Below are 26,081 nucleotides of genomic sequence, written 5' to 3'. Positions count from 1 at the left end.
CCCGGAGCCTGTGCTCCGCAACGGGAGAGGCCACAACAGAGGGAGGCCCGCATACCACAAAAAAAAGAAAAAAAAAAAGAAGTCAGGTGTTGTTTGGGCCCATTTATTATTTGAATAATAATAAATGAATAGATAATACAGTCACATGGTTCAAAATTCAAATGTACAAAAGGGTATATAGTACTAAGTCTCCTCCCTCCTCTGTCCCAACTTCCTGGTTCCCCTCCACAGAGGCAACCAGTGTTACCCGTGTCTTCCGAATATGCATCTATAAGATATGAAAATATGTATTTATATGATCCTTCCCTGTAAAACCCAAATGGAAGTGCCCTATACACACTTCTGTGTCTTTCCTTGTTCATTGGAAGATTATTCCCTATAAAGAGATATAATTAGTTTTACAGCTGTGTAGTATTGCTTTGTAAGGCTGCATCAGAATTTATTTAATCAGTCTTCTAGGGACGACAGTTCTGCTGCTTCCCATCTCTGGCTATTTGTAGAGGGACCCCCAGTCCAGACTGCTCCCACCCACCCCTCCACAGGGACAGCCTGCCAGGGAGGCTCCACCCCCAGAGGCCTTGGCTCATTTGCATGCTCACACGTGATTGAACCCCTGGCCCTATGACTGGAGTCCCTGGTCTTCCTGCTTCTCATCCTTGGTGTCCACCCAGCCTCCCATATTGGCTACTGCAGAGCACACAGGGCGCTGGTCACGCGCAGACTTGGCACAAAATGACCACTCCTCATTACCACTGCACCCGCAAAGCCATCTAAAGCGCTAACTTGAGCTGCTGCTGTCTCCGTGACCATCCTCTGCCAGAGAATGCAACGCGGGTTTATACAAATGGACAGAAAGAACTGTGGGGAAACACTTCCTGCCCCAGGACTGGGGGTAGGGGCAGCTCCCAGACACAGGGACACAGACGGGGATTGTCCTCTCAAACTAGATGTCCCTTGCATTTGAGACTTCCACAGGCCTAGAACCAGGAGAGGAGACCAGAGGTGAGAAATGAGGGCTGAGTAACATCCCCTCAGGGCTGGGAGGGAAATCCCAGGATATAAGAACAGGTAGGAACAGGAGGAGGCTAGGCAAGAGGGGAGAAAGAGAGAAGGAGGAGGAGGCTAGGCTGGAAACATGGGCCAAAGAGCCCCTTCCAGCTTGATTCGTAGATTCACGGGCCTGGCAGGAACCCTGCCCCAGGGTCTCCTGGCGGTTATCCCCATAGCAGAGCCCCCATCCTCACCTCCCAAGTGAGGACTGAGGAGTCTCAAGAGAAACCTGGGATGGCTAAGAAGATTTGGGAAACCCAGAAAGCAAAAATAAAAGGAAACAAAACAAAAAACACCAAAAACAGGAGTCTTCTGGAAAGTTTAACCATGACTCCAAGCTCCTGGCTGGCCATTCCTTTCCTCTCTGCAAGAGGAACTTAGCAGGTCTGGGGTCAACAGCGCTGAGAGCCCCGTGTGTCAGGCATCACAGACTCAGGATGCTCCCAGAAGGGAGGGGGAGGGAAGGGAGGACAATGGGAGAAAGAAGACCCCCCGGGATGTGAGGAGGGAGAAGACATAGGCTGCCCCATCCAGCGCCCATCCCCTCCCCTCCACACACTCCCCGGCCCTGGGGTCCCAACTATATTCCCCATCCCAGGAACCACCTAGTTGTGGGAGAAGCCCGGGTGGGAGAAGGCAGGGAGGTGGGGGGCACAGGCCGCAGCCTGGGGGAGGCAAGCCAGGCGGTTGACCTCACAGGTCCCAGCATCCTGGTCCTCCTGGAAGTAGACGGAGTCAGCAGAATCGAAGGAGGGGTCCTGGTCAAAGAAGTTGTAGGGTCGGAGGAAGAAGCCCACGCCGTTCCCCACAGTCACTGTGTTGGGAATGTCCTCTGCGTGGGGGATGTGCAGGAAACCGGCTGTCACCCAGGCCACCAAGTCCTAAAGGGGGCGGAGAAAGAGGATCATGAGGTCTGGCGTTGCTAAGGACACGTCCGCCTCTCCCGGGATTCACTTTGGCAGCCCACCTTTGCTCAAGAGGATTTTAAGTCTTCAAACATTTTTCCTACTAGTCCAGAAATCAACGCATAAATGGTCAATTTCATATTCGGAGCAACACCTGCCCCCCATCCCAGCCTGCACCCTCCATCTCTGACATTCCCCATGACATCACCATCAGCCTACACACCCCCAGAGGAATGATGACACCCACGGGTAACTTCAGCTCCTTTCCCCTGACTCAACGAGAGCTCCCAAACTCTGACAGAAGGAGGACGAGGAGGGAAGATCAGGGTTTGGGAGGCAGAAATTAACTTAGAAATTAATCCTTTAATGGTCAAGCCAGCAACAGAGAAGCTTTAGATATAAGAGGTGTGGTCTCCCCTGGTCACTTCCAGCCCTCCCGAGTCCTGGGGCCCTTAAAGGACTCAGTCCACGACGCTGAGACTTAGAGAGCTGTAGAGTCTTGAGGATAGGCTGGAGCCTCAGCCACTGTCTGCAAATGAACTTCCAGCTCGGGAAGATTCCCTCAGCAGGTAATGATCAGATCCACAAAAGCACAGAAGGCAGGAGTCAGCTCCGACCTTGAGTTGATGGTTTTCAGGGACCTCCCCAAGAGAAGGTGGGGCTCATCTCTGAGTCCCCGAACCCCTCCCTCAGCCTCCCACAGCCAGCTGACCTCTCCAGCTATGGTCTCATTGTTGATGAAGTCAGCAAAGTCCACGGTGGGGGCCCAGGGGTCATTCTGGTTGAAGATGCTGCTGCTGCGGGGCTCCGCCTCCTTCCGCTGGGTCACAGCCAGCTGGTACCTAGAGATGCTCTGGTCAGGCCTCCATGGTCACTAAGCCCATCCTGCTGCCTGATCATCATGGAAGGGAGCCGAGCCCATGGACCTCAGCATTCCCATCTCGTTCACACAGTCACTCTGACGCCACCCTGGTGGGTGGCCCAGCATCATTCCATGTCCTGCTGTTCATCCCTTGCCATTTCACAACGTGCCCCCTCCCAAACGGAAAAGACTTTTCCCACCTGGGCTTTAGCCTTCCAAGGGGACCATGTATCCACTGTGGGCCTTTGGATAACCAGGAAATCCTTTTTGAGCTCTTACCTCACTCACCTCGTGTACAGTCTGAGCTGAGTTCCCAGTTGCCCCTCCCAACACCCCCTTCTCACTCTCGTCCCCTCCCCCGCCCCACACGCATGCCACACCCCATCCCCCACCTTGCCCAGCTCAAGGCTCTCTCCAGGGAGCTGTTCTGGGGCAGGGGCTCCCCAGCAAAGCTGACTGTCTGGATGCGGTAGCCCCTCGGGTGCCCCCACTTGTTGCTGTGATTGCTGGCCAGGTACAGGTAGCGAGGGGAGGGACCTCCCAGGGGGAAGGCGGCCTGCTCCTCCGTCTCCAGCAGCTTCCGGGTCACCTGCAGCCTCTGTATCTGGTGCTTGGGGCTCCAGGGTACCGCCGTAGGGACAAAAGCCATGTCCTCAGCCCAGACCCAGTTCTCCAGTCCTGCAGGGGTGGAGTGTAGGTGGGGGGAAGGGTGGGGGAGGGAGGGGGAGGGGGGAGGGAGGGCTGGTCATGGAGCTGCCCCCCACCCCGCCGCCGGACTCTGTCCCCACCTGGCTTCAGAGTGGGGGCCAAAGAGAAAGCCAGACTGACAGTGCTCCCTGCTTCTCTCCCCTCTCCCCAACATGTCCCAATCTTTCCGCCAAACCTGTTGACCTGTGAAATATGTCTTCAAGGATTTCATTCCTTCATCCTTTCACACTCATTAGTGGAGAGGCCTGTGCTCAGCACTGGGGGCACACTGATGAAGGAAACAACATCCTCACCCTCCTGCTCTCACAGAAGCCCCAGAGAGGCCAAGCCCTGAAAGGACTGTAGATTGAAGATTGAAGGTTAGAGGAACACAGGTACAAGCAAGAATAGAGGGCTTCCTGGGCCACTTTTCAGCCTGGCCTTAGAGGATGTCACCAGCAGAGATGACATGGCAGGGCATTCTAGACAGGGGCAAGACAGGAGCAAAAGCAAAGAGGCGCGACTGTCACATGTGGCGTGCATGTCCAGGGACAGGGCGGGTGTGTGTCTTAAGCAGCACAGGGAAGAATGTGAAAGGCAGGCAGTAGCTGTCCTCTGAAGGGAAGGGCCTTGCAGGTCCTTCTGTGGACAGGATCCTACAGGGGGTGAGGAAAGTGGGAAGTGTGTAAGGGAGCAGGCTGGCATGGGCTGGTAGGTCCCTCTCAGCGCCGGGTGAACCATGGATCTGAGAGGAAGAAGAGTCGAAGCAGCGAAGAGAGGGCTGGCGCCCACAGGGGGCCGGTAGCGGGGCCAAGCGAGGGGTTGGAGATATTTCAGAGGCAGAAAAAAATCTGGTGATGAACTCAATGTGGGGAACGACAGTGAAATGACCAGGACTCCGAGGCACCGTGTAACCCTTGGCTCTCTGTGACCACCAACTCCAGGAACTATCTGGAATATTCCACAGTATCCACTCTACCCCTCACACTTAAATGTATTGTGCCCAGAGATGGAAACTCAGGGAGGAGAAAGGTCCACCTCCCAGGGAAATGTACACCCCGGGGGGGTTCCACGATTGGCCTGCAGGTGCCAGGGACTCTGAAGAATGCAAACAGATCCTCCCCAATACCTACACTGCAGGCCAGGCACAGATAAGCTGAAAAGCAAATGGCTGCCTCACTGAAGTGGGGCCCATACAAGTGCCAGGGAGGGAAGAGGGCAAAGGGGACCCTTAGCCCGGATCCTGCCTCTTCTCTGAGCTTAGCTGTTTCCCAAGATTTTCTGATGAGGTCACGTGGAGGGTGGGTGGCAGCTCTGTACCCAGCCAATGAGCTAAGATCTCAGTAAAATTCAGCAGCCAACTCTCTCCCATCCAGCTAAAGAGGAAGCATGAAACTCCAAAACATATACTCATGCTCAGATCTTCCTTTCCTGGAAAACCTCCATCAAACCCAAAGCAAACAGAGACAACCCTTCAGCCCCCTATCTGGGATCCTGGCCTCCACCAGGATGTCTTACCTCCCACGTCCAGATCCACCTTGAAGTGGGCACTGTGGGTGTGGACCGTGCCCAGAGTGTGCTTCCCAACCTGGTTTCCGTATCTTCGGGCGGCACCAAAGAGGAACACCGAGCTGATGTAGCCTGTGGCGTGGAATTTGACTTCGATGGCCCCATTGGGGTGCAAGACCATATCCCACACGTAGTCGTAGTTGAGCAAGGTCGACACAGATCTGAAGACCAGCACTGTCTCCACAAGGCCCCCAAAATAGTGGGAATGAAAATCTGAGTGGTGTCGCCTCAGGGGCAGGCCCCGGTTCTGCTCAAACACACAAAAGGCATCAGGTAGTGTCTTGGGGGCTCGGGACTCCAAAAGGAAGTGCCAGTCCACGTAGGTGGCCAGATAGGGGCAGTCCACCCCACGGGTCAGGGGTGTGGAGTACTTGCCCATGCCAAAGCTGCCATCCATATAGTGGGTCAGCATTGCTGCTGGGGAATTTCCACCATAGACAGCCAAGGCCTCTTGGAGGCTGATCTCATAAGCCAGCCGTTCTCCCTGGTATCGGATGTCAAAGATCCTTGGCCCACTGAAAGCTCCGAATTTAGGCTGACTGCGGTTGAATACACTCAGATCAGTCCCTGCTGTTGCCACAATAAATTGTGGTGCTGGAATGCCACTCTCTTGCCTCTTCCGGCTTGATGTGCAGGTCTCCCTTCCCTGTGGCCCACCCCAACTCTCAATCCTCATCCCCTGGGCACTCACCTGCCACATCCAGGTCCAGCTTGAAGTGGAAGGCATGCGTGTGCACCGCCCCCAGCACTCTCTCCCCAACGCGGTTCCCAAAGAGGAAGCTCTCCTCGCCCCCGCTCAGGAAAGCTGTGTTGATGTAGCCCGTGGCATGGACCCGCCCTTCAAGCGCCCCATTTTGGTGCAATACAAAGTCCCAAATGTAGTCATAGTTGCCTATAGAGGACACAGACCTGACTACAAGGGCCGAGCCAGCCAAACCACCATAGAAATGACTCTCAAGGTGATTGTGGTGCCTGCGGAGGGGTAGTCCCTGGGCCTCCTCAAACACACACACAGCCCCCGGGAGCAGCTGGACTGCCCCTTTGCCCACTAATACGTGGATGTCCACCATGGTAGACTGATAGGGGCAGTCCACTCCCCGCACCAAGCCCCGGCTGTGATGGCCAAGCCCATAGCTGCTATCCAGGTATCGGGTCATCATTGTCTTGGGTGAATCGGCACCATAGACAGACACACACTCCTGGACGCTGACTTCGTAGGCCACTCGCTCCCCCTTGAACCGAACATCAAAAATCCTCATGCCACTGAACACGCCATGGCCAAAGGTAAACGTCCAAAGGGACGACGCCACTCGGTGCCCTTGCACACTGTACCGGGAGCCCTGAGGTGAGAACTGAAGAGGGGGAAGAGGACCTGGGGAGACCCGCGAGCGCAGCGATGAGGCCCCAACTGGCAGGGGTAGAGGAACTCTAACCACTTCCAGCCGGCCAGCCTTAAACTCCCATTCCAACTGACCCAAGTCTGCATAGTAGTGCCCAAGGTAGAAGACCTGCTGGACAGCCCAGCGGGCAGGGTCCAGGGCCCGGTGGTCCAGCAGTAGCTCGAGCCCCACAGGGTGCAGGAAAATCCCAACACCTGAGATGTTATGGTAGAGGGCTATCCAGGTAGCACGGTCTCCTGAGCGCAAGCCACGAGGGGTGGCGTGCAGAGCTGCCAAAGTGGAGCCACTGTAGTTGAAGACAGACGCCAGGAAGACTGGTGCCTTGGGGAGCTCCACCTCTTTCAAATGCTTCCACATCTGGGCAGACTCAGTTCCCAGCACGGGGCGTCGGTGATAGGGCAGGGGGCCCCCGTGACGCTCCACAGTCACATCCCGCAGGTAGGAGGGGTGCGGCAGCGGCCCCACCAGCAGCTCAGTCACATTGGGCTGGGGTTGTCCACCAAAGAAGACGATGGCCAGTGCCTCCCGGGCAGGCGGGGGGCTCCCCCTGTCCAGGTGGGCCAGGGCTGCAGCCTTGGGGGGCAGCTCCAGCTCTACCGAGAAGATGCAGTTGTCTGAGGGTTGGGCCTGAGCTGCATCCACCAGGCCTGGTCCCAGCTTCTGGGTCAGAAAGCTCATCACAGCCGTCAGCTCTTCTCGGCTCAGGTCTGCAAACAGCTGGCTCTGGCCAGGGTGTGTCCAGGGCTGGGCACTTGGTGATACGGAGGGGCAGAGGGGAGGCCGGCTGTGTTCACCACCATCTCCTCCCCTGCCAGCTAGTAAGACACACACCAGGGCAAAGATGGTGATGGCAGCCAGAGCCAGGAGCACGAGGGTGGTCTTCTGGTTCATTGTCCCATGAGCATAGAGACAGAGGACTGAACCAAAGTGGAGACTTGTATTCTCAGGCCAGCAGAAGAGGGTCTCTTTTGCTCCTTGCACTGGGGGCTCCTAGACTCTGGCTGAGGTTCTCAGTATTCCGACGCAATGGAGACTGAGCATGGGAAGAGCATGGGAAGGCTGGGGAGGGGGGCGGGGCGGGCTGGGGTTGGGAGGCGGGCCTAAGGCAGGGCAGCAGTGATTTCCACAGACCTTACATGGCTTTGTGTTCCAGGCTCCAACTCACATTCTGCTCTCTGGGTCAGGGTTGGAACAGGGGAGAGCTGGGGTAGGAGGAAGGGGTGGTGGGGATTTCAAACTAATGCGGCTGACCAGCCTGAGCACAGACATGCACTGACATGCACAGAAATGCCGGGGAGGAGGCAGCCCCTCTTTCCCCTCCGCCCTTCTTTCCCCAGCGCCCATTTCTCAGGGCCAGATGTTCCCCTTCCTGTAACTTGGAACTATTGTCCTCCTTCCAAGGAAACCCCACCCCCAGCTCTTCAGCTTCCCAAGCAGCATTTCTTGGCCAGGTCTGTCCCCCTTGCCCCCTCTCCTCCATGGCTAATTTCCTTGGCCAGAGTCCTTAATATTCTCTGGGGGATTCTAGATACTTCAAAAGTCAAAGAGAAGAAATTCAAGTACAAGTCTTGTAATACTTTTTATTATAAATTACACACACCATCAGTTTCTACAAAATTCTATCTATTCTTCCATTTCAATGCACATGCATTAAAGAAATGTCTGGTATAACATTCACCAAATGTGAATGCTAGCTGTTTCTGAGTGGTAGGATTTGTGGTGTTTTTGCTTGAGTATTTTAAGAACAACGTCATTTGTATAAATTCATCATTTAAAAAAAATGAACTGGAAATAAGAATTAACCGAAGGATATATGGGGGTTTATGTGGTAGGAGGCGGTTTCCCAAGGGTCGAGTGTCAGGGGAGCAGGAAGTGGGAACAGAGAGGAAGGTACATGTCTCGGCACCCCCTCTCCGCCCCGCCCATGTCCCACCACACACTCAGGGCTACAAGTCTTGGTAAGAGAAAGGCGGCAGGTCCGGGACACAGGCCGCCAGGTCGGGGATGCAGGCCACATGATTGACACCGCAGAGCCCAGCATCCTGGCCCTTCTCAAAGTAGACGCTGCCAGGGGAGAAGATGGAGGGATCCTCATCAAAGAAGTTATAGGGTCGGAGCAAGAAGCCAACTCTGTTCCCCAGAGTCACTGTGTTGGGGACATCCTCAGCGTGGGGGATGTGCAGGAAGCTGGCTGTAACCCAAGCCACCAGGTCCTGCAGGAAGAGGAAGAGCTGGAGACTTTGGAGGCGAGACCCAGAGAACCCGCCCCCTCAGCCACAATCCCCAATCTCCAGTCTCAGCCCTGCTTCCACTTCCACCAGCCACAGGCCCAAATAACAGGCGTGGTAATCCATATGAGAAGCTGTAGGGTGGTCCCAGGGCTAATCTCACCCCCAGGAGGGATGGCCCATGTTGCTCATCAGGGAACTCCCTGGCCCCTAATCTAAGAACTGGAAACCTACCATTCCCTCCATCCTACAGCCAGGGGCCGGGCAGCCAAGACACCAGCCTTAGGGGAGCTCCTTTCCTCTGCCCCTAGGGCTACCAACCTCTCCTAAGAGGGTCTCATTGTTGATGAAGTCAGCAAAGGCCGTAGTGGGTGTCCAGATGTCATTCTGGTAATAGATGCTGCTGCTCTGTGACTCCTCCTCCTTCCTCCGGGTCACCACAAGCTGGTATCTGACCAGGAATGTTGTAGGAAGGTGGTGTCAGAAAATGTCAAGGGCCTTTACCAGCCCAGAAATCCTTCGGATCAGATTCTGTGAGACCATTCCCGTCCCATATCTACTTGGATCTGAGAAGAGGTCCAGGGGTGAATGATCGAGGTTAGTGAGTTGGGGTCTTCAAGAGCTGGGATGGGAAGGGGACCAGTCCTTCCCTACCACCCAGTGCCCAGGGCCCTCCTCACCTCCCCCAGCTGAGGGCCCTCTCCATGTCGCTGTCCAGGGGCATGTGTATGCCAAGAGGGCTGTGGATCTGGATTCGGTACCCACGCTGGTGACCCCAGGAATTAGTCTGGTTGCTAGCCAAGTAAAGGTAGCGGGGAAGGGGTGTCCCCAAGAAAAAAGCTGTCAGGTCCTCCCTTCCCAGGACCTGCCGAGTCAGCTGTGGGCGCTGCAGTTGGTGCTCCGGACTCCAAGGGGCCGCCACAGGTTTAAACACCACGTCTTCAGCTACCACCCAGTTTTTCAGCCCTGCCAGGGTGAGGGGAGGGAGAGGAGTTCCACAGCAGGTGAGACAGGTCCCTTGTTTTCTCCATGATGCCCCCTGCACTGGTCTGACGAAGGGCAGCAGAGCTCATCAGAGAGCACTCTGCGCTGGGGGCCAGGTCTGGACTTGAGGGCCAGCCCGCCTTCTTTGAACCTGCCCTGTCCAACACAGTTACCACCGGTCACAAGTGGCTCTTTCAATTTAAAAATTCAGTTCCTCAGTCACACTATCTACATTCCAAGTGCTCAACAGCTACACGTGGCTAGTGGCTAACATACTGGACAAGGCAGGCATATAACATTCCATCACTGCAGAAAGTTCTATTGGCACTGGTCTACCCAATAGACTTTGGACCAATTATTTGCTTCTCTGATTCTCACTTGGTGAATCGCTACAATGGGCATAAGAAAAGCTGTTCTGTGGCTGAGCTCTATAAATGGAAAAGCACACACAGGTGGCTAATAACAGTCTTCTAACTATGAAAGGGATATTTGTCTTGGAGAAGCCGGCTGGAAAAACCCAATCCCCTTCCGTGGTGCCCTGCATACTCCTCCTAGCTCTGAGACTTTGATTTTTTTCTCAGTATGGCAGGCACCACTTTGTCTTTTTTACAAGGAAGTAGATGTATGTCTTTAAATTGTCTGGGAGATCCCTGGAACACTTATACTCTTTCTGCAGGTTCGGACTGCTAGTTCCTTTTGGAATGACTCATATGAATGTGCTGGCACACAGGGAACTCTCCTGAAGCCAGTGCCCTTGCCAGTTGTCCTGTGTGCAGGGGCCTCACACAGACTCTCTGGCCCACAGCACCAGCCTGTGCTGCACGCTGGTCCAATAAATGTTATTTGATTTTATGTCCTAAGACAAGGCTCTTCAATGCCAAAATGCTGGAAAGAAAGCTTCAAATCAGAAAATAGTCATATTCCAAATATGTCAAAGAATAACCTAGTTAAAATGCATGATTTAAAATAGCATTTCAATCATGCTGTTTTCTTAGCTCTCTCCCCTCCACCAGCACAGCGCACACACACAGATGCACACGCACGCCATCTTTATACTCAAGAGAATATGGAAATGTTTCACAAGAAATATGCTGAGTTACGGTGCATTATACTTGGGCAGCCACTTCCTGACCCATCTCCCCCCACCCTCCTTAGTTTCCATAACTGTAAAATGGAGAAGGTCTGATGGATTCCTAATTTTCTTTCTGGGCCTAATAGTCTAACTTGATAATTATTTTGTCCTGGACAAAAATCTGTCAGGAGCTTTAAGTCCCCTTTGTGCTTAGAGCCCTGCTTGAGAAATCCCTTTCTACACTTGCAGCAAGCCTATTGCATGCCTGCCATGTCACCAGAGAGCCCACTGTGATGACATGTGCTGGCAGGAATGGGATGGTCCTCCCCAGGAGGCGGATGGGGCCCCTGTCTTGTATCCTCAGTTGTCTGAAATCCTGTGGAGCAGCCCCCAGCTAGCACCTCCTTTTCTCGGGCCCCAGGACCACCTCCACTCTGAGAAGCTCTTTAGGCAGACTACTCCCTATCTCTGTTCAGGCCCCTGCTTTCCTTACCTCCACTGACTCTCAGAATTAGGAAGAACTCAGAGCCCCAACTCCAGCCGTGTCCAGCCTCAGACAGGCAGGGCAAGTTCACCACCCACAGACAGGCTAAGGCAGCCAGATAGTACAGCGCAGCCATTACATTTGGTTTCACAATTGCAGCGGGTCAGAGGGGCTGGGTGGGGGGACCCTCTCCACCTTTTGCCAAATACCCAATAAGCCCAGTATTTAGGCTGACTGCGGTTGAATACACTCAGATCAGTCCCTGCTGTTGCCACAATAAATTGTGGTGCTGGAATGCCACTCTCTTGCCTCTTCCGGCTTGATGTGCAGGTCTCCCTTCCCTGTGGCCCACCCCAACTCTCAATCCTCATCCCCTGGGCACTCACCTGCCACATCCAGGTCCAGCTTGAAGTGGAAGGCATGCGTGTGCACCGCCCCCAGCACTCTCTCCCCAACGCGGTTCCCAAAGAGGAGGCTCTCCTCGCCCCCGCTCAGGAAAGCTGTGTTGATGTAGCCCGTGGCATGGACCCGCCCTTCAAGCGCCCCATTTTGGTGCAATACAAAGTCCCAAATGTAGTCATAGTTGCCTATAGAGGACACAGACCTGACTACAAGGGCCGAGCCAGCCAAACCACCATAGAAATGACTCTCAAGGTGATTGTGGTGCCTGCGGAGGGGTAGTCCCTGGGCCTCCTCAAACACACACACAGCCCCCGGGAGCAGCTGGACTGCCCCTTTGCCCACTAATACGTGGATGTCCACCATGGTAGACTGATAGGGGCAGTCCACTCCCCGCACCAAGCCCCGGCTGTGATGGCCAAGCCCATAGCTGCTATCCAGGTATCGGGTCATCATTGTCTTGGGTGAATCGGCACCATAGACAGACACACACTCCTGGACGCTGACTTCGTAGGCCACTCGCTCCCCCTTGAACCGAACATCAAAAATCCTCATGCCACTGAACACGCCATGGCCAAAGGTAAACGTCCAAAGGGACGACGCCACTCGGTGCCCTTGCACACTGTACCGGGAGCCCTGAGGTGAGAACTGAAGAGGGGGAAGAGGACCTGGGGAGACCCGCGAGCGCAGCGATGAGGCCCCAACTGGCAGGGGTAGAGGAACTCTAACCACTTCCAGCCGGCCAGCCTTAAACTCCCATTCCAACTGACCCAAGTCTGCATAGTAGTGCCCAAGGTAGAAGACCTGCTGGACAGCCCAGCGGGCAGGGTCCAGGGCCCGGTGGTCCAGCAGTAGCTCGAGCCCCACAGGGTGCAGGAAAATCCCAACACCTGAGATGTTATGGTAGAGGGCTATCCAGGTAGCACGGTCTCCTGAGCGCAAGCCACGAGGGGTGGCGTGCAGAGCTGCCAAAGTGGAGCCACTGTAGTTGAAGACAGACGCCAGGAAGACTGGTGCCTTGGGGAGCTCCACCTCTTTCAAATGCTTCCACATCTGGGCAGACTCAGTTCCCAGCACGGGGCGTCGGTGATAGGGCAGGGGGCCCCCGTGACGCTCCACAGTCACATCCCGCAGGTAGGAGGGGTGCGGCAGCGGCCCCACCACCAGCTCAGTCACATTGGGCTGGGGTTGTCCACCAAAGAAGACGATGGCCAGTGCCTCCCGGGCAGGCGGGGGGCTCCCCCTGTCCAGGTGGGCCAGGGCTGCAGCCTTGGGGGGCAGCTCCAGCTCCACTGAGAAGACGCAGTTGTCGAAGGGGTGGGCCTGAGCTGCATCCACCAGGCCTGGCCCCAGCTTCTGGGTCAGAAAGCTCATCACAGCCGTCAGCTCTTCTCGGCTCAGGTCTGCAAACAGCTGGCTCTGGCCAGGGTGTGTCCAGGGCTGGGCACTGTAGGATACGGAGGGGCAGCGGGGAGGCTGGCTGGAGCTACCTTGGCTGGTCAGCAAGACATAGGCCAGGGCAAAGACGGTAATGAGGGACAGTGCCAGGAACACGAGGACTACCTTGAGATTCATGGTGAATGCCGAGAGCTGAAATGAGAGTCCCACCAGCTGCTCCTTTAGTTACTGACATCAAATCAGGGCTTATATTCAGTAGGATGGATAGGAATAGTGAAAACTCCACCCTGTGGGTTGGACGGGAAATTTCTGACCTTGATTTATATAATTCTGCTCCAATTTTCTGTTCTGTGGTTTGGCTCAAGGTACTACTTCCACGTGCATAGCCTCTCCCCATCCGTGAACTCCTCCCAGCAGCACGGTCAGTACCCACTACCGATCTCCATCGTTTAGACCAGATTAGAGGGCATTTGTATATACACTAAACTCTACCTTCCACCCAGAATGGGTCTGAGGAAGAATGCAAATCTCAGACGCCCAATCAAGTCCCATGTACTACATGCAACCACTCTAACTGTCCACTTTCCTACCTCCTGGCAGGCACTCCCCCCACAGTATTTTCAGGATCCACTGCCCAGTTCAGCAGTAAGCACTGTGTTCTGCCAGATGCCCAAGACCAAGCCCTTGACCTGTAGTCTCAGGCCTCTTCCATCTAGTCGGTGAGAAAGGAGTGGTGAAGGCCTGGGCGCAGCAGTCAGATTTGTACACCAATCGCAGGTCCCTAAGCTGTGTGACTGAGGGGAGTTACTTATCATAAGTCTCAGTGTCCTCACCTATAAAGAAGGGATAAAACTACCCTAGAGATTCATGGAGAGTAAATGTGATCAGGCACGTAAAGTGCTTAACAGCCTGACGCGGGGTAGGCATTCAAAAATTGTCAGCTACTGGTACTGATCTCTGACAGAATAGAGCAGATGTTCCTCCATTGTTCAAGACCTTAAATCTTTTTTTGCAGAGACAACAGATACCAGATCACTGGATACCAGAATGCTACTCTGCAAGGTGGAAGTTAAGGAAACTTTATTTCAGAGGGAGCTAAGGTCCTAGATAGCCCTCCAATTCATTTGAAAACCAAAAACCAGGAGTCCCTGGCATCTCCGCAAGAAACTTAAGACATTATTCAGAAGGAACTTTTAGTATAGAGCAAAGAAAATGACGGGGTCGGGTATGCCTTGAACCAGGTTGATTCCCCACACACGGAACTAGAGCAGCCTCTACTGGCAGTTCATGGGTATCACTGGGGAAGGAAGGAAGGAAGGAGGGAAGAAAGGAAGGAAGGAAGGAAGGAAGGGAGAAAGGAAGGAAGGAAGGAAGGAGCTGGGATCTTGTGAGGGTAGAAGGCAGCTTAGGTTTGGGAAGAGCTAACTTTCATTTAATTCAGACTGAAGACAAATGAAGGACCCACCCTTGCCTCTTGGTAGGCAGAAGCCTCAGCCTTTCCATTATTCCAGAGAAAAGAGGCAGCTCAGTTGGTATAAAGACACCCAATAGGGTGGCAGGAGGTATATGCGGAGGTGGGTGTCCCAATGTGCACACACGTAAGTGTGGGTACGTCCCTGACCACCAGAGCATCGCATCAGGGTCTGCAACTTTAGAAAGAGGTCAAAGTACCTGTATTTTTAATAATTTCTTGACATGGTAAAAGAACTTTACATTACGATCCAAGGGTTGTAAGGTGAGGAGGAGGGACATGGGAACAATCCAACAAACAAAAAGGGAAACTGAGAAACACATGGTGGGAGGACGGAACGGTTTTAGCTGGAAGGGGTCTGAGGGTGGGTAGGGGCATTGCCCAACTAAAATGCAATTGGTTTGTTACCGAGTACTATTCATGGGAAGACAGCATCCTAACTCCTTCTCTATAGCATACTGGGAGGAAAAATGATGCATCCAGATGGAAATATGATTGGGGGTTGGAAGACAGAGACGGGGGAAGAATAAAAGTCAGAAACAGACACAGAGAATCACCAGCAGACTCTCCAGTAGTGGTAGAATAAAAGTGGGGGTTGATGAGGGTTAACACAAAAGCTGTAACAAGTGACATCTCTGGAAGATTTGAGAGATAAGAGGCAACTCTTCTATGGTTTTGACTTGCCCAGCAGATTTCCACATACACACAATGTGTACATGCATGTGCGTACATGCACACACATATATACACAAGTGACCGCTTTCCCTGGAAGCACAATACTATAAATAAGAAAACATTTTCCCAAAGGGAAAACCCAGTAGGAGCAGCAGCGTCTGGCCTCACAGCTGCAGACACCCCCACCCCAATTTACAACTGGCCTGGGAAGAGGAAACCGGGATTCAGAGGACCAGCCTTTGCAAAAATGCCCCAAAGGACCCGAGTCACAGAGGAAGGGGAACCCACTACCCCTGCTTCTCATCTCTCAGTTGTCCTCCAACTCACCAGCCTTGGGCACCAAGAGGCTACAATATCAGGAGACAATGGGACCTGGTGGATGAGGACTAAGACACCTAACACCTTCTGAACAGAGAGAGAGAGAGAGAGAGAGAGAGAGTGTGTGTGTGTGTGTGAGACAGAGACAGGGTTTGGGGGGTGGGCAGGGCTGGGGGGAGGGGAGGGCATCAAGTAACAGAGTAGGAAGGCATGTGTGTGCTGCATGTGTGTACGTGTGTGTATATCACGCACATGTGTATGTGAAAATCCTAGTTATAAAAACGTCTGAAGCAGCTAGGGACTTGGCAGAAGGTCTAAGGTGTTTCTTGTCATGATCAGGTTCACGGTGCTATGTATATAGATGGGAAACCCAAAGTCATCACCAGGGCAACTGTGCCAGGGAGGATGCAACGTCCCACAGTGTCAAGGGACACTAACCTCCCATCAGGAAGAAAGGAGCTGGTCCCCTCCACCCGGCCCCAGTTCCTACAAAACACCTAGCACTCTCCATCCAGTTCCCTCAGCTTCTGACGAACTAATCCTCAAGAGGAAGAAAATACAAAGCCCAAGACACAGGAGGGAGCCGGGGAGAAAAAACACAAGTATTCTTGTGCCAACATCCTGTGTACACAAACCTGGAGGTCTCCAGAAATTAGGACAGGGGGGCGTGGGGTATTAGGGAAGGAAATAGAAGAGTTCCTGAGGCCTGAAAAAAGAGGTAAACACGTCACAGAACTACATGAGAGTTTCATTAGACTCTAACTAAAAACAGAGAGAGGTGTGATTACTACTTCCAGCCAGTTTTCCCATCACGATAGTCATGTAACAAACCAAGGCAATGTCGGTCTTGAGCCAGACTCACAGAGTCCCCTGGCCCTGGCCCTGGCCTCAGTACAGTGTCTCTGCATTGCTGCTCCGGGGCCGTTTGATCTTCTCGATATTTTTCAGGATCATGTCATGTAGAGTGACCTGGGAGAAGAGGGATCAGGGACTCACACGTCTGTTGTACCCCTACCTCACTAGGAAAATAAGACACCGCCACAAACTCCCAAGCAATCACTCACATAACCCGGATCTCACTCACCTGAATCTGAATTCAGCATGGCTGCCCTACTACCTCTCTTAAACCCCAGGCACACCTGGGTATATCCAGGGCCCATGAGTCTAATAAATAACATTTACTGAGCACTTAACATACCAAGAATTGCACTGGGTCCTTTAATGTGTTAGAGATGAAGAAACTGAAGTTTGAGGTTAAACTTGCCCAAGGCCACACATTACAGGTAGGACTGGTTCTAAACCTAAGCCTGACTCTAACGCCCACATCTTCACCCCTATTCTATGTTGTGCCCTTTCCCATCCAGGTAGAAAGGGAGATGCCCAGCTAGATACCTTCAATGACCTCGTAGCTCTCAACACTCGGCTAATGGGCAGAATCTGTTCCACTCATTTTACCTCCATCCCCCGCCCCCCATCTCAACCCCCAGAGAGTGGCAAGAAAATGGTCACCAGAACTAAGAGAAGCCAGAGCAACTGTGGGCAGGGACCAAGGTTACTTACATATTGATTCCTTAGCTCTGATATGATGAGCCGAAGGCTGATATATTCTTTCTCATCAATCTCTGTCACGGTGCGGCGATAGTCCTCCTGAGAGTGGGGTGGAGAAAAGGCTAGTTCCCAAAGCCTGACTGTCCCCACATGGCTCTTCCCAGGAACAGTCACTCCTCCCTGTCCTACCACTTCCACCCTCGGCCCACAAAACCCTTACTTACCACATGGGGATATTTAGCTATTTTAGAAACCAATTTGGCTCTTGTAATATAATATCTGGAAGGAGAGAGAAGAGGAGGAAGCTGCAGGAGACCCTGGACAGTGCTTACCACCTCATCAGCCCCCAATTCCTGGGCCAAGCCCAAGCAGCCCTACCTAGATATCTGGTCCAGATAAGATGCAGCTTCACTCTCAACAGTTCTTAGTTCTGCAACTGTCTCCTCCTGAAAAAACAACTGAGTCAAAAGTCACTTCCATATCACCCCAAGGCAGACCAAAGAGAACGGGAAAACAGAAAAGCAAGGGAGATGAGATTATCTCCCAAACCTTCCTCTCCAGTTTCTAATGCAAGCACATTACCTGAATGGACACCCCAAAGTTGTTCCCATCTTCTATCCTAGGAATCAGGAGTTGTACCCACATTTTGACCTGGAGAGTGAGGGGACCAAAATATACATATGAGGACCTTGGCCTTTTCTACTGAAGCCACGAAGTATACAATTCATGCTGCTGGGGCCAGATGTCAGGAGCACAGGAGCCAAGATAGACTTCCAATTCCCACATCATCTCCACGCCTCCAGCCCCACATCCATCATCTTGCATAGTTCAAGCCAGGCTATTTGGGGTCAGCCCCTGCCTCACCGTGTTGCATTTCTCGATCAGCAGCCGGATCTCAGGCTTCACTTTTTCAATAATGTCCACCAGCTGCTGGTTGCTTTTTAGCATCCCATTGGGCATCACGAACACCTTGGTTCCTGGCAGGGACATGAGGAAGGTTAAATGATTTGGATGGAAGGGCAGGACATAGCACTCCACCCCTTTCTCTCTTTCCCAGACCCATGAGATGCTATGACCTCTGCCTTTTATCTGTCACAATTCTATCTATAAACCTTGACACCCCCAACGAAATCAAAAAAAGAGAACACATGGATTAACAAATGGGTGTCTAAAGTATCCCAAAACTCTGAAGAATAAAGAAATTAAAACATGCTCTATCGGGCTTCCCTGGTGGCGCAGTGGTTGAGAATCTGCCTGCCAATGCAGGGGACGGGGATTCGAGCCCTTGTCTGGGAGGATCCCACATGCCGCGGAGCAACTGGGCCCGTGAGCCACAATTACCGAGCCTGCGCATCTGGAGCCTGTGCTCCGCAACAAGAGAGGCCGCGATAGTGAGAGGCCCGCGCACCGCGATGAAGAGTGACCCCCGCTTACCACAACTAGAGAAAGCCCTCGCACAGAAAGGAAGACCCAACACAGCCATAAATAAATAAATAAATAAATTTTAAAAACATGCTCTATAGACTTAATATACCAACTATTACTGAAGAGGAAAAAATGATATGGAACTGTGACTTCTGTGAAAAATCTGTGATGTGTAGCCACCTCCAACCTCTCTCCCTTGGCAGTCCACACTAAGACAAACCCTCCCTATTAACTGGAAAATTAGGTTCACAGTGCTAAATAATGACAATGCTCGGAGGACTTGGGAATGCTAACGTCTGGGAAATAAATTCAGATCCTGCTTCCTGGCCAGGAGGACACAAGATTCATCCTGCATCTCAGGGCTGCAGGCCAGGAAAGGCTGGGGTGGGGTATAGTGAAGGGAGCTCTTACCCTGGAAGGCCTCTTCACATTCATCCAATCTTCGCTTCTTGTAAGTGGGCTAAAGATACAAAAAGATGGGAATTAGCCTGCTTGACACTTAGATCCCCATCATAAGCTACCCTTCGAGCAAGTTTAATCCCTTCCTCAACCCCATTATTAATTTACACACAATTTACTAAGCACATACAAGGCTTTAAGAGAAGATGCTTGGGGCCTCCCTGATGGCGCAGTGGTTAAGAATCCACCTGCTAATACAGGGGACACGGGTTCCAGCCATGGTCCGGGAAGATCCCACATGCCACGGAGCAACTAAGCCTGTGCGCCACAACTCCTGCACTCTAGAGCCCACGAGTCACAACTACTGAGCCCATGTGCCACAACTACTGAAGCCCACACGTCTAGAGCCCATGCTCTGCAACAAAAGAAGCCACCACAATGAGAAGCCCGTGCACCGCAAAGAAGAGTAGCCTCCGCTCGGCACAACTAAAAGCCTGCGTGCAGCAACAAAGACCCAACGCAGCCATTAATTAATTAATTAATTAATAAAAAAGATTCTTGCCAAAAAGCAACTTAACTCTAGTTGGGAAGACCAACCTTTCAAGAAATGTAACAAATTAAGCAATTAGTGAGAATTCCCTGGTGGTCCAGTGGTTAGGGTTTGGCACTTTCACTGCCAGAGGCCTGGGTTCCATCCCTGGTTGGGGAATTAAAATCCCACAAGCCATGCGACACAGCCAAATAAATAAATTAAAATATTTAAAAATTGAGCAACTGGGCAGGGAGGATACTATAAAAAACAGGAAAAATGAAGCACTGAATGCAGAGTTAGGATAATTAAGGGAATAAGTACAAATCCGCTGGTTCCACAAAGAAATGCAATATTCAATCAACAAACATGTATTTAGCACCTGCTATGCACTAGGAACAATGCTAGGTGCTGGGGATACAAAGATAATTAAGATAGTTTCTGCTTTCCAGAATTGCAAGTTCTATCAATGAGACAGTAATGCAGACAAAGAACAATACAGTACACTGTCATCAGTGTTATCATAGAATGTGGATATATAGCTGATAAAGACTAGGCACTAAAGACACACAAAGACTGGGACTGCAGTTACATAGCAAGAACTGTTCATTCCATAACAACACTCAAGACACTGAAACGGGTAAGAAAAGTCTTGCCTAGAGCCCTGGGGACAGACCAGATCACCTGAGGGAACCTGTAGCTATTTGTCCTATTTTTAAACTCACTCTAACAGAGTAGCATTAACATATTCACTTCATGCTACAATTGAAAATTCACTTCATGCTACAACTAAAAATGTACTTTAGTCATAACATCTGTAAGAATCCTCATTCCCAGATCCAAATCCCACTGTCCCCTCTGTATATGTTGAAACTGAGCAGGGAATAAAGAACAGAGAACCTATTGCTTCCGAACACAAAGATAAATATAGGACACTTACACCGTCCAGTCCATCATGGCTATTGGTGAGAAGAATGGGGTCAGGGACTGGGAGATTCATGTCTGAGTGGATCTGAGTTAGGTCATGGATGTTTAGGATTGGTTCCTGAAAGAGAGAAGCCCACCCCCAAAACATTAGTTTTCTCAAGATGAACAAGGACGTATTTCATTTAAAGGGCAAGAAATGAGAGTGCTTTACAGTACAAAACAAAACAGAATTAACACATGATTTGTCCCATTTGACAGAAAGACCGGGGGTAAAAAAATGGGGGAATCTGAGGAAAAGAAAAGCGTCTCTCACCTTCAAAAAACTATCAAGTTCTAACAATTTCTTTGGGAAAAAATTTGCCACCAAGTCTTCTGCCTAAAGATGAGGGAAAATACAACCGAATTAGTAACTGTGGGAAGGTCTGTCTCTACAGGTATCTCTCCTCTGGGGAACTCCTGACTATTAACCAACACTCATTTTTCCATTTATTTCACTCACCTCACTTGTGATCCGCTCCCTGAAAGAATCAACCTAAAATTAATAAAGAAAGCAATTCACTAAGAGTAAGTCAGTACCTGGCAACAGAAGTATGGGTAGGATGGGGAAACCCAAATCCAACTGTCTTCCCCTCACCTTGTAATCGTAATCAGAAGCTGAGAGGCCCCCAGACTGCAAATACTTTCTTTTTCTGAGGATCCATTTCTCCATCTCAGGAGAGGGAAGCCGGGCTTGAGAGCAGCACCCGCCTGTCTTCCCTCCCTCCCTCCCTCCCTGTGTCTGAAGCTGTCTGACTTTGAGAGCAGACAAAAGACAGGTAGGTGGGGGAGGTGTGAGCTCACAAACGTGTCAACCACCATCCAAACCTGGCCCAGGATACGAGGCAGGCCTGATGCCAAGGGCAGGGGCAGCAGCAGTGTCCAGAGGCGGGGACGCTGCTGGGCTAGGGGACTTCCAGCTGTCACTGGTCTAAAGAACTTAAGTCCACCACGTGTCCGCGGAGGTCTCCCCGGGCTCTCCACTATTAGACGGGGTACAGAAGACCATCCCATATTATCCTCTCCCCCGATGCTGTCCCGGGAGTGGGGGGCTGGGCTTAGCAGGGCGGAAGCTCAGGGCTGGTGTCCCCAGGGAGACAAAGACGCCACGGGGAGTGGGGAGCCGGTCAGACTGCTCGAGGATCGAAGCGAGGGGTAAGGAGGCCCGGGCCGGTGCCATTACCTTGAGCTTCACTTCCTGATCCACCTTCAGCAACGAGGCCATGGCCGGGCCGGGCCGTGTCCGCTCCGCTGGAGACCGGAGGCGCTGTGGGCTCCGGGGAGGGGATTAGAGGGAGGCGGGAATGTCGGCTGCTTTCGGGATGCGGCCGCCCTCGCTGGCTCACTCACTGCTCTCTCGCTCCCTCCCTTCGCGCCGTCCGTCCGTCCGCCCTCCCGCCCGCCTGCTGCCTGTGCCTGCTGCCTGCTCCCTCTCTCGCTCGCCCTCCCGGCTTTCGCCGCTCACGACGGAACTTACGTCACAGCCAATCGCCGGGATTCCGGCCAAGGATGCGCACATGCCCTGCGCAGCCGCGCTGAGGTTCGGCTCTGGACATTCTTATTTCCCGGTTCCTGTGCGCTCTACGGGTGAAATAAAAGGGAGTGCGGCCAAGGGTAGTTTAGTGAGATCTGAGGCTCAAAGAGACTCGGGGATTACTTGCTTCTCTGTTATCCCGGCACTCGCCTTCTCCGAAGGGACCTTCGGAGCCGCTGCCGCCTCGAGCGGGGACCCGACCGACGACGCCGTCGCGGCCCCGTGACGTCGACCTGAGGAAGCCGACGGTCCCCGCGCTGGGTTTGGGGCGTCTAGTCTGTGATTTCTGCCGCCTCCTCCTCTTGGTCGAAGCTCTAGTGTTAGGCTGGAGCCTAACAGAAGACAAGTCCTGTTGCACCAGGCTTCCCCACCTTTCTCTGCCATTTAGCCACTTAATCTCATACACTTCCAGACCTCAGTGATCAACTGCCTGATGGATGGGCAAATTGATGCCTGGAGGCCGGTGTTGCTTGTCCAAGGCTACGCAGTGTTTCCATAAAATCCAAGACCAGAACTCAGATCTCCTAACTTCTAGGGCAATGCTGTATCCGTTTTCCTCATGGAAGGCAGAGTCTCTAACCCTTAGTTCACCCACTCATATGGTCTCTTAACATTGGTTATTTCGCTCTAAAATGGACTAGGCTCTGAGACAGCAGTGTCTCAGAGGCTAGAAATAATGTGTCACTTATGTAAGTTAAAATCTTCTAGCAGCCACATTAAAAAGTGAAACAGGTGAAATTAGTTTTAATCATATATTTAACCCAGTTTAACCAAATAATATCATTTCATCATGTAATCAATATAGAAAATATTAATGAGATCTTGTACATTCTTTTCTCATACCAAGTCTTTGAAATCCAGTATGAATTTTACACTTATTTGCACATCTCAGTTCAGACATTTGCAGTACTCAGTAACCATATGTGGTTAATGGCTCCTGTATTGAACAGCACAGTTCTGGGAAATCAAAGGTAAACAAGACTCAAGTTCCCTAGTCTCTTGGGACTTAATACTTGGGAAAGACACCAGAAAGTAAACTGACAACATAATTGCAAAATCTGATCAATGTTAGGGAAAAAATGACTGACATAGAGAATGCCAGGGGTCTATTTTAGTTAAAATGGCCAAGAAAGGCCTCTCAGATGAAGTGACAAGCTAAAAGGGTGTAAAAGGGTTGGCTTGGGAAGAGTGAGGGGAAGAGCCTTCAAAGGTATGGGTGCAGCACAGGCAAATGCCCTGGGGAAGGAAAGTAGTTGTCCAGTTGAAGAAATTTTTTTAAAGAGCGTATTGATTGATTGATTGATTGGCTGCACTGCCACCAGGGATCAAACCCGTGACTCCTGCAGTGGAAGCGTGGAGTATTAACTTCTGGACCACCAGGGAAGTCCCAGTTGAAGAAATTGAAAGATTAGTCAGTTAGTTGGGGGTGGGAGTGGGCTGGGGAGGGTTGTTGGGAAACAATTTGGATTAAGTGCAAAGGCAGGTCATCTGATCTACATTTTATCCTGAGCACACCTCTGTGTTAAGAGCAAGGGAGGGACTTCCCTGTGGCGCAGTGGTTGGGAATCTGCCTGCCAATGCAGGGGAGACGGGTTCGAGCCCTGGTCCAGGAAGATCCCACATGCCACGGAGCAACAAAGCCTGTGCCACGCAACTACTGAGGCTGCACTCTAGAGCCCACGAGCCACAACTACAGAGCCTGCGTGCCTAGAGCCCATGCTCCACAACAATAGAAGCCACCGCAATGAGAGGCCTGCGCACCGCAAAGAGGAGTGGCCCCTGCTCTCCGCAACTGGAGGAAGCCTGTGCGCAGCAACGAAGACCCAACGCAGCCAAAAATAAATAAATAAATAAATTTATTTTTTAAGAAAAGAGCAAGGGAGATGGTGGGAATACACAGTTAAATGAAGTGTGACTGACTATGGCCTCTGGAATCAGAGAAACCTGCCTTCAAATCCCACCTCAGCTCCTTACTAACTGTGATATCTTGGGAAAATTACTGAAATGCTGAGTCTCAGTTCCCTCATCTGTAAAATGGAATTTTAATTATTGTTAACAAATAGTATGCAATTTTGTAGGGTTGTTATGAATACTGGAAATCACATATATGTAAAAAAAACTAGTGCAGTGCCTGGATACAAGGCAGGCACTAGATAAACAGTAGCCATTATCAGATAAGCTACCAGTTCATGCTTAGCATGAACTTACCTCATGCTTACCTTAAACTATATAATTATTATCAGCCCCATTTTCAGACTCAAAGTTCTTTTCCACTTATTCAAGACCACATACAATATAGCCCATACTGCCCATCTTGTGTATTAACATCTAACAGTTTTCCCCCTTTTACCCCTGTTTTCTGTTAACACTTGTCCCTAGTAACGTTTTAACTCTGATCTGGAACTTAACTTCAGGAATACGTTCCCAAATTAACTACATCCTATTTTAAGTGTGCCATTACGCTGCATTTCTTTCAGAATTGATAACTTCAGCTTGAAAACTTAATGTGTTTCTGCTTGTTGAAATATGGCTTTGTTCTCAAATAATTGTATTTTGTCTTCTTCAAGTAGGGTTGTAAGAAGGTAGATACACATTCCTTTTTTATTTCCCTTTCTCCTCCCTTATCCAAGTGTTTTATGTAATGTGCACTCATTTGTTTATTCAGTGAACAATTGCTGAGGGCACCACTACATTTAACAAACTATTCATTCCTGGGTGCTTATGAATCAAACATGATCACTGATGACTGGTCTTATTTTAAACTCATGTCCACAACATTCAAATGGGTGCTCCTGGGAGTCTCAGGTGTTCCTTGGCTTGGAGACAACCATCTTCTCCCTGTGCCTCTTCACATGTCTTCCCTCTGTTCATGTCCAGCTTTGTGTCCAAATTGACTCTTTTTATAAGGACAACCAGTCATACTGGATTAATGACTTAATGACCTCAATAACTTGATCATCTGCAAAGACCCTATTTCCAAACAAGGTCCCACTCACAGGTACTGGGGGTTAGGACTTCAACATCTCCTGGGAGAACGCAATTCAACTCATAACACCTACCATTATCTGAAATCACCTTATTCATTTGTTTACATGTTTATTGGCAAATTCTCTCCTCAAGAATATAAACTATTAGAGCGGTTCACCAGTGTATCCTCCCAGACCTATACGAGTGACTAGCACACAGCAGGTCTTCAATAAATATTTGTTGAATTGATGACAATATGTTGATTATTCACAATCCCTCAGGCACTACACATACTGATTGTCATATATTCTCCAAGCAGCAGAGCACACAGAGAGTTTACTACGTGCCGGACATTGCTCTTTGTGCTTCATATTATTAGTTCATTTAATCATCACACTACACTATGTGACGTACACTATTATTATTTTAATCTTTTCTCTTTTATTTTTCTTTTTTTGGCCGTGCCGCGCAGCATGTGGGATCTTGGTTCCCCAACCAAGGATCGAACCCATGTCCCCTGAAGTGGAAGCACGGAGTCCTAACCACTGGACCACCAGGGAATTCCCTATTAATCTCATTTTACAAATATGAAAACAAGGTTCCTTGGTGGCACAGTGGTTGAGAATCCGCCTGCCAATGCAGGGGACACGGGTTCGTGCCCCGGTCCGGGAAGATCCCACATGCTGCGGAGCGGCTGGGCCCGCGAGCCATGGCCGCTGAGCCTGCGCGTCCGGAGCCTGGGCTCCGCAACGGGAGAGGCCACAACAGTGAGAGGCCCGTGTACCGCGAAAAAAACAAAAACAAACAAACAAAAAAAACAAGGTTCAGAGTGGTTGAATAACTTGCTCAAGGTCAGGGTTGGTAAATGACACAGACAGACTTCCAAACGCACAGTTGTCATCTCTATAGGCCCTACCTCTCTAGAAGCCCTTTACGTCTCCACGCCTTTCTGAGATGGTGTTAGTGGCAGCCACACAGGAAGAAATGTAGGACTATGAATCCGCCACACGAGGCCTAGGTGAAAATTCTTTGAGGATGATTCCACCCATCTCCTCTAGAGGGGGGGGTCTCATGCTGAAAGATCCAAGAGGAATAAGGGTTGTAAAGACCATCTCTAGGGCTTCCCTCGTGGCGCAGTGGTTGAGAGTCCACCTGCCGATGCAGGGGACACGGGTTCGTGCCCCGGTCCGGGAAGATCCCACATGCCGCGGAGC

General features: G+C 51.3%; 3 protein-coding genes across 5 annotated transcripts; all 3 read right to left on the bottom strand.

Annotated features, from left to right (window-relative positions):
* Positions 1 to 97: 97 nt before the first annotated feature.
* On the bottom strand, positions 98 to 7,488 carry LOC102990412 (retina-specific copper amine oxidase). Of its 2 annotated transcripts, XM_024130462.3 has the most exons (5): positions 6,345 to 7,488; positions 5,023 to 5,608; positions 3,210 to 3,495; positions 2,668 to 2,797; positions 98 to 1,931 (listed from the first exon to the last, which is right to left on the bottom strand). In XM_024130462.3, the coding sequence occupies exons 1-5, from the start codon at positions 7,362 to 7,364 to the stop codon at positions 1,656 to 1,658; spliced, it is 2,298 nt and encodes a 765-aa protein (XP_023986230.1). In that variant the 5' UTR covers positions 7,365 to 7,488; the 3' UTR covers positions 98 to 1,655. The 2 variants fall into 2 exon arrangements, with proteins under 2 accessions (XP_023986230.1, XP_023986231.1); XM_024130463.3 differs by lacking the exon at positions 5,023 to 5,608 and having other exon boundaries at positions 5,765 to 7,488.
* A 541-nt stretch (positions 7,489 to 8,029) lies between these two features.
* AOC2 (amine oxidase copper containing 2) lies at positions 8,030 to 14,633 on the bottom strand. Of its 2 annotated transcripts, none has more exons than XM_007102108.4 (4): positions 11,628 to 14,633; positions 9,382 to 9,667; positions 9,023 to 9,152; positions 8,030 to 8,686 (listed from the first exon to the last, which is right to left on the bottom strand). In XM_007102108.4, exons 1-4 carry the CDS (start codon positions 13,213 to 13,215, stop codon positions 8,420 to 8,422), a joined length of 2,271 nt encoding a protein of 756 aa, XP_007102170.1. In that variant the 5' UTR covers positions 13,216 to 14,633; the 3' UTR covers positions 8,030 to 8,419. The 2 variants fall into 2 exon arrangements, with proteins under 2 accessions (XP_007102170.1, XP_054946295.1); XM_055090320.1 differs by having other exon boundaries at positions 8,086 to 8,715; positions 9,025 to 9,152.
* Positions 14,634 to 14,765: 132 nt separating this feature from the next.
* PSME3 (proteasome activator subunit 3) lies at positions 14,766 to 21,833 on the bottom strand. The gene is made up of 11 exons (XM_007102106.3): positions 21,550 to 21,833; positions 20,830 to 20,862; positions 20,644 to 20,706; positions 20,344 to 20,448; positions 18,887 to 18,935; positions 17,915 to 18,027; positions 17,633 to 17,701; positions 17,429 to 17,496; positions 17,275 to 17,329; positions 17,063 to 17,149; positions 14,766 to 16,471 (listed from the first exon to the last, which is right to left on the bottom strand). The coding sequence occupies exons 1-11, from the start codon at positions 21,589 to 21,591 to the stop codon at positions 16,391 to 16,393; spliced, it is 765 nt and encodes a 254-aa protein (XP_007102168.1). The 5' UTR covers positions 21,592 to 21,833; the 3' UTR covers positions 14,766 to 16,390.
* Between the last annotated feature and the right edge of the window lie 4,248 nt (positions 21,834 to 26,081).

This window comes from Physeter macrocephalus, chromosome 14, assembly GCF_002837175.3.
Source record: "Physeter macrocephalus isolate SW-GA chromosome 14, ASM283717v5, whole genome shotgun sequence".
Taxonomy (NCBI): Eukaryota; Metazoa; Chordata; class Mammalia; order Artiodactyla; family Physeteridae; genus Physeter; species Physeter macrocephalus.
The sequence above is the reverse complement of the archived record's forward strand: the minus strand, read 5'-3'. Positions and strand labels throughout refer to the sequence as shown.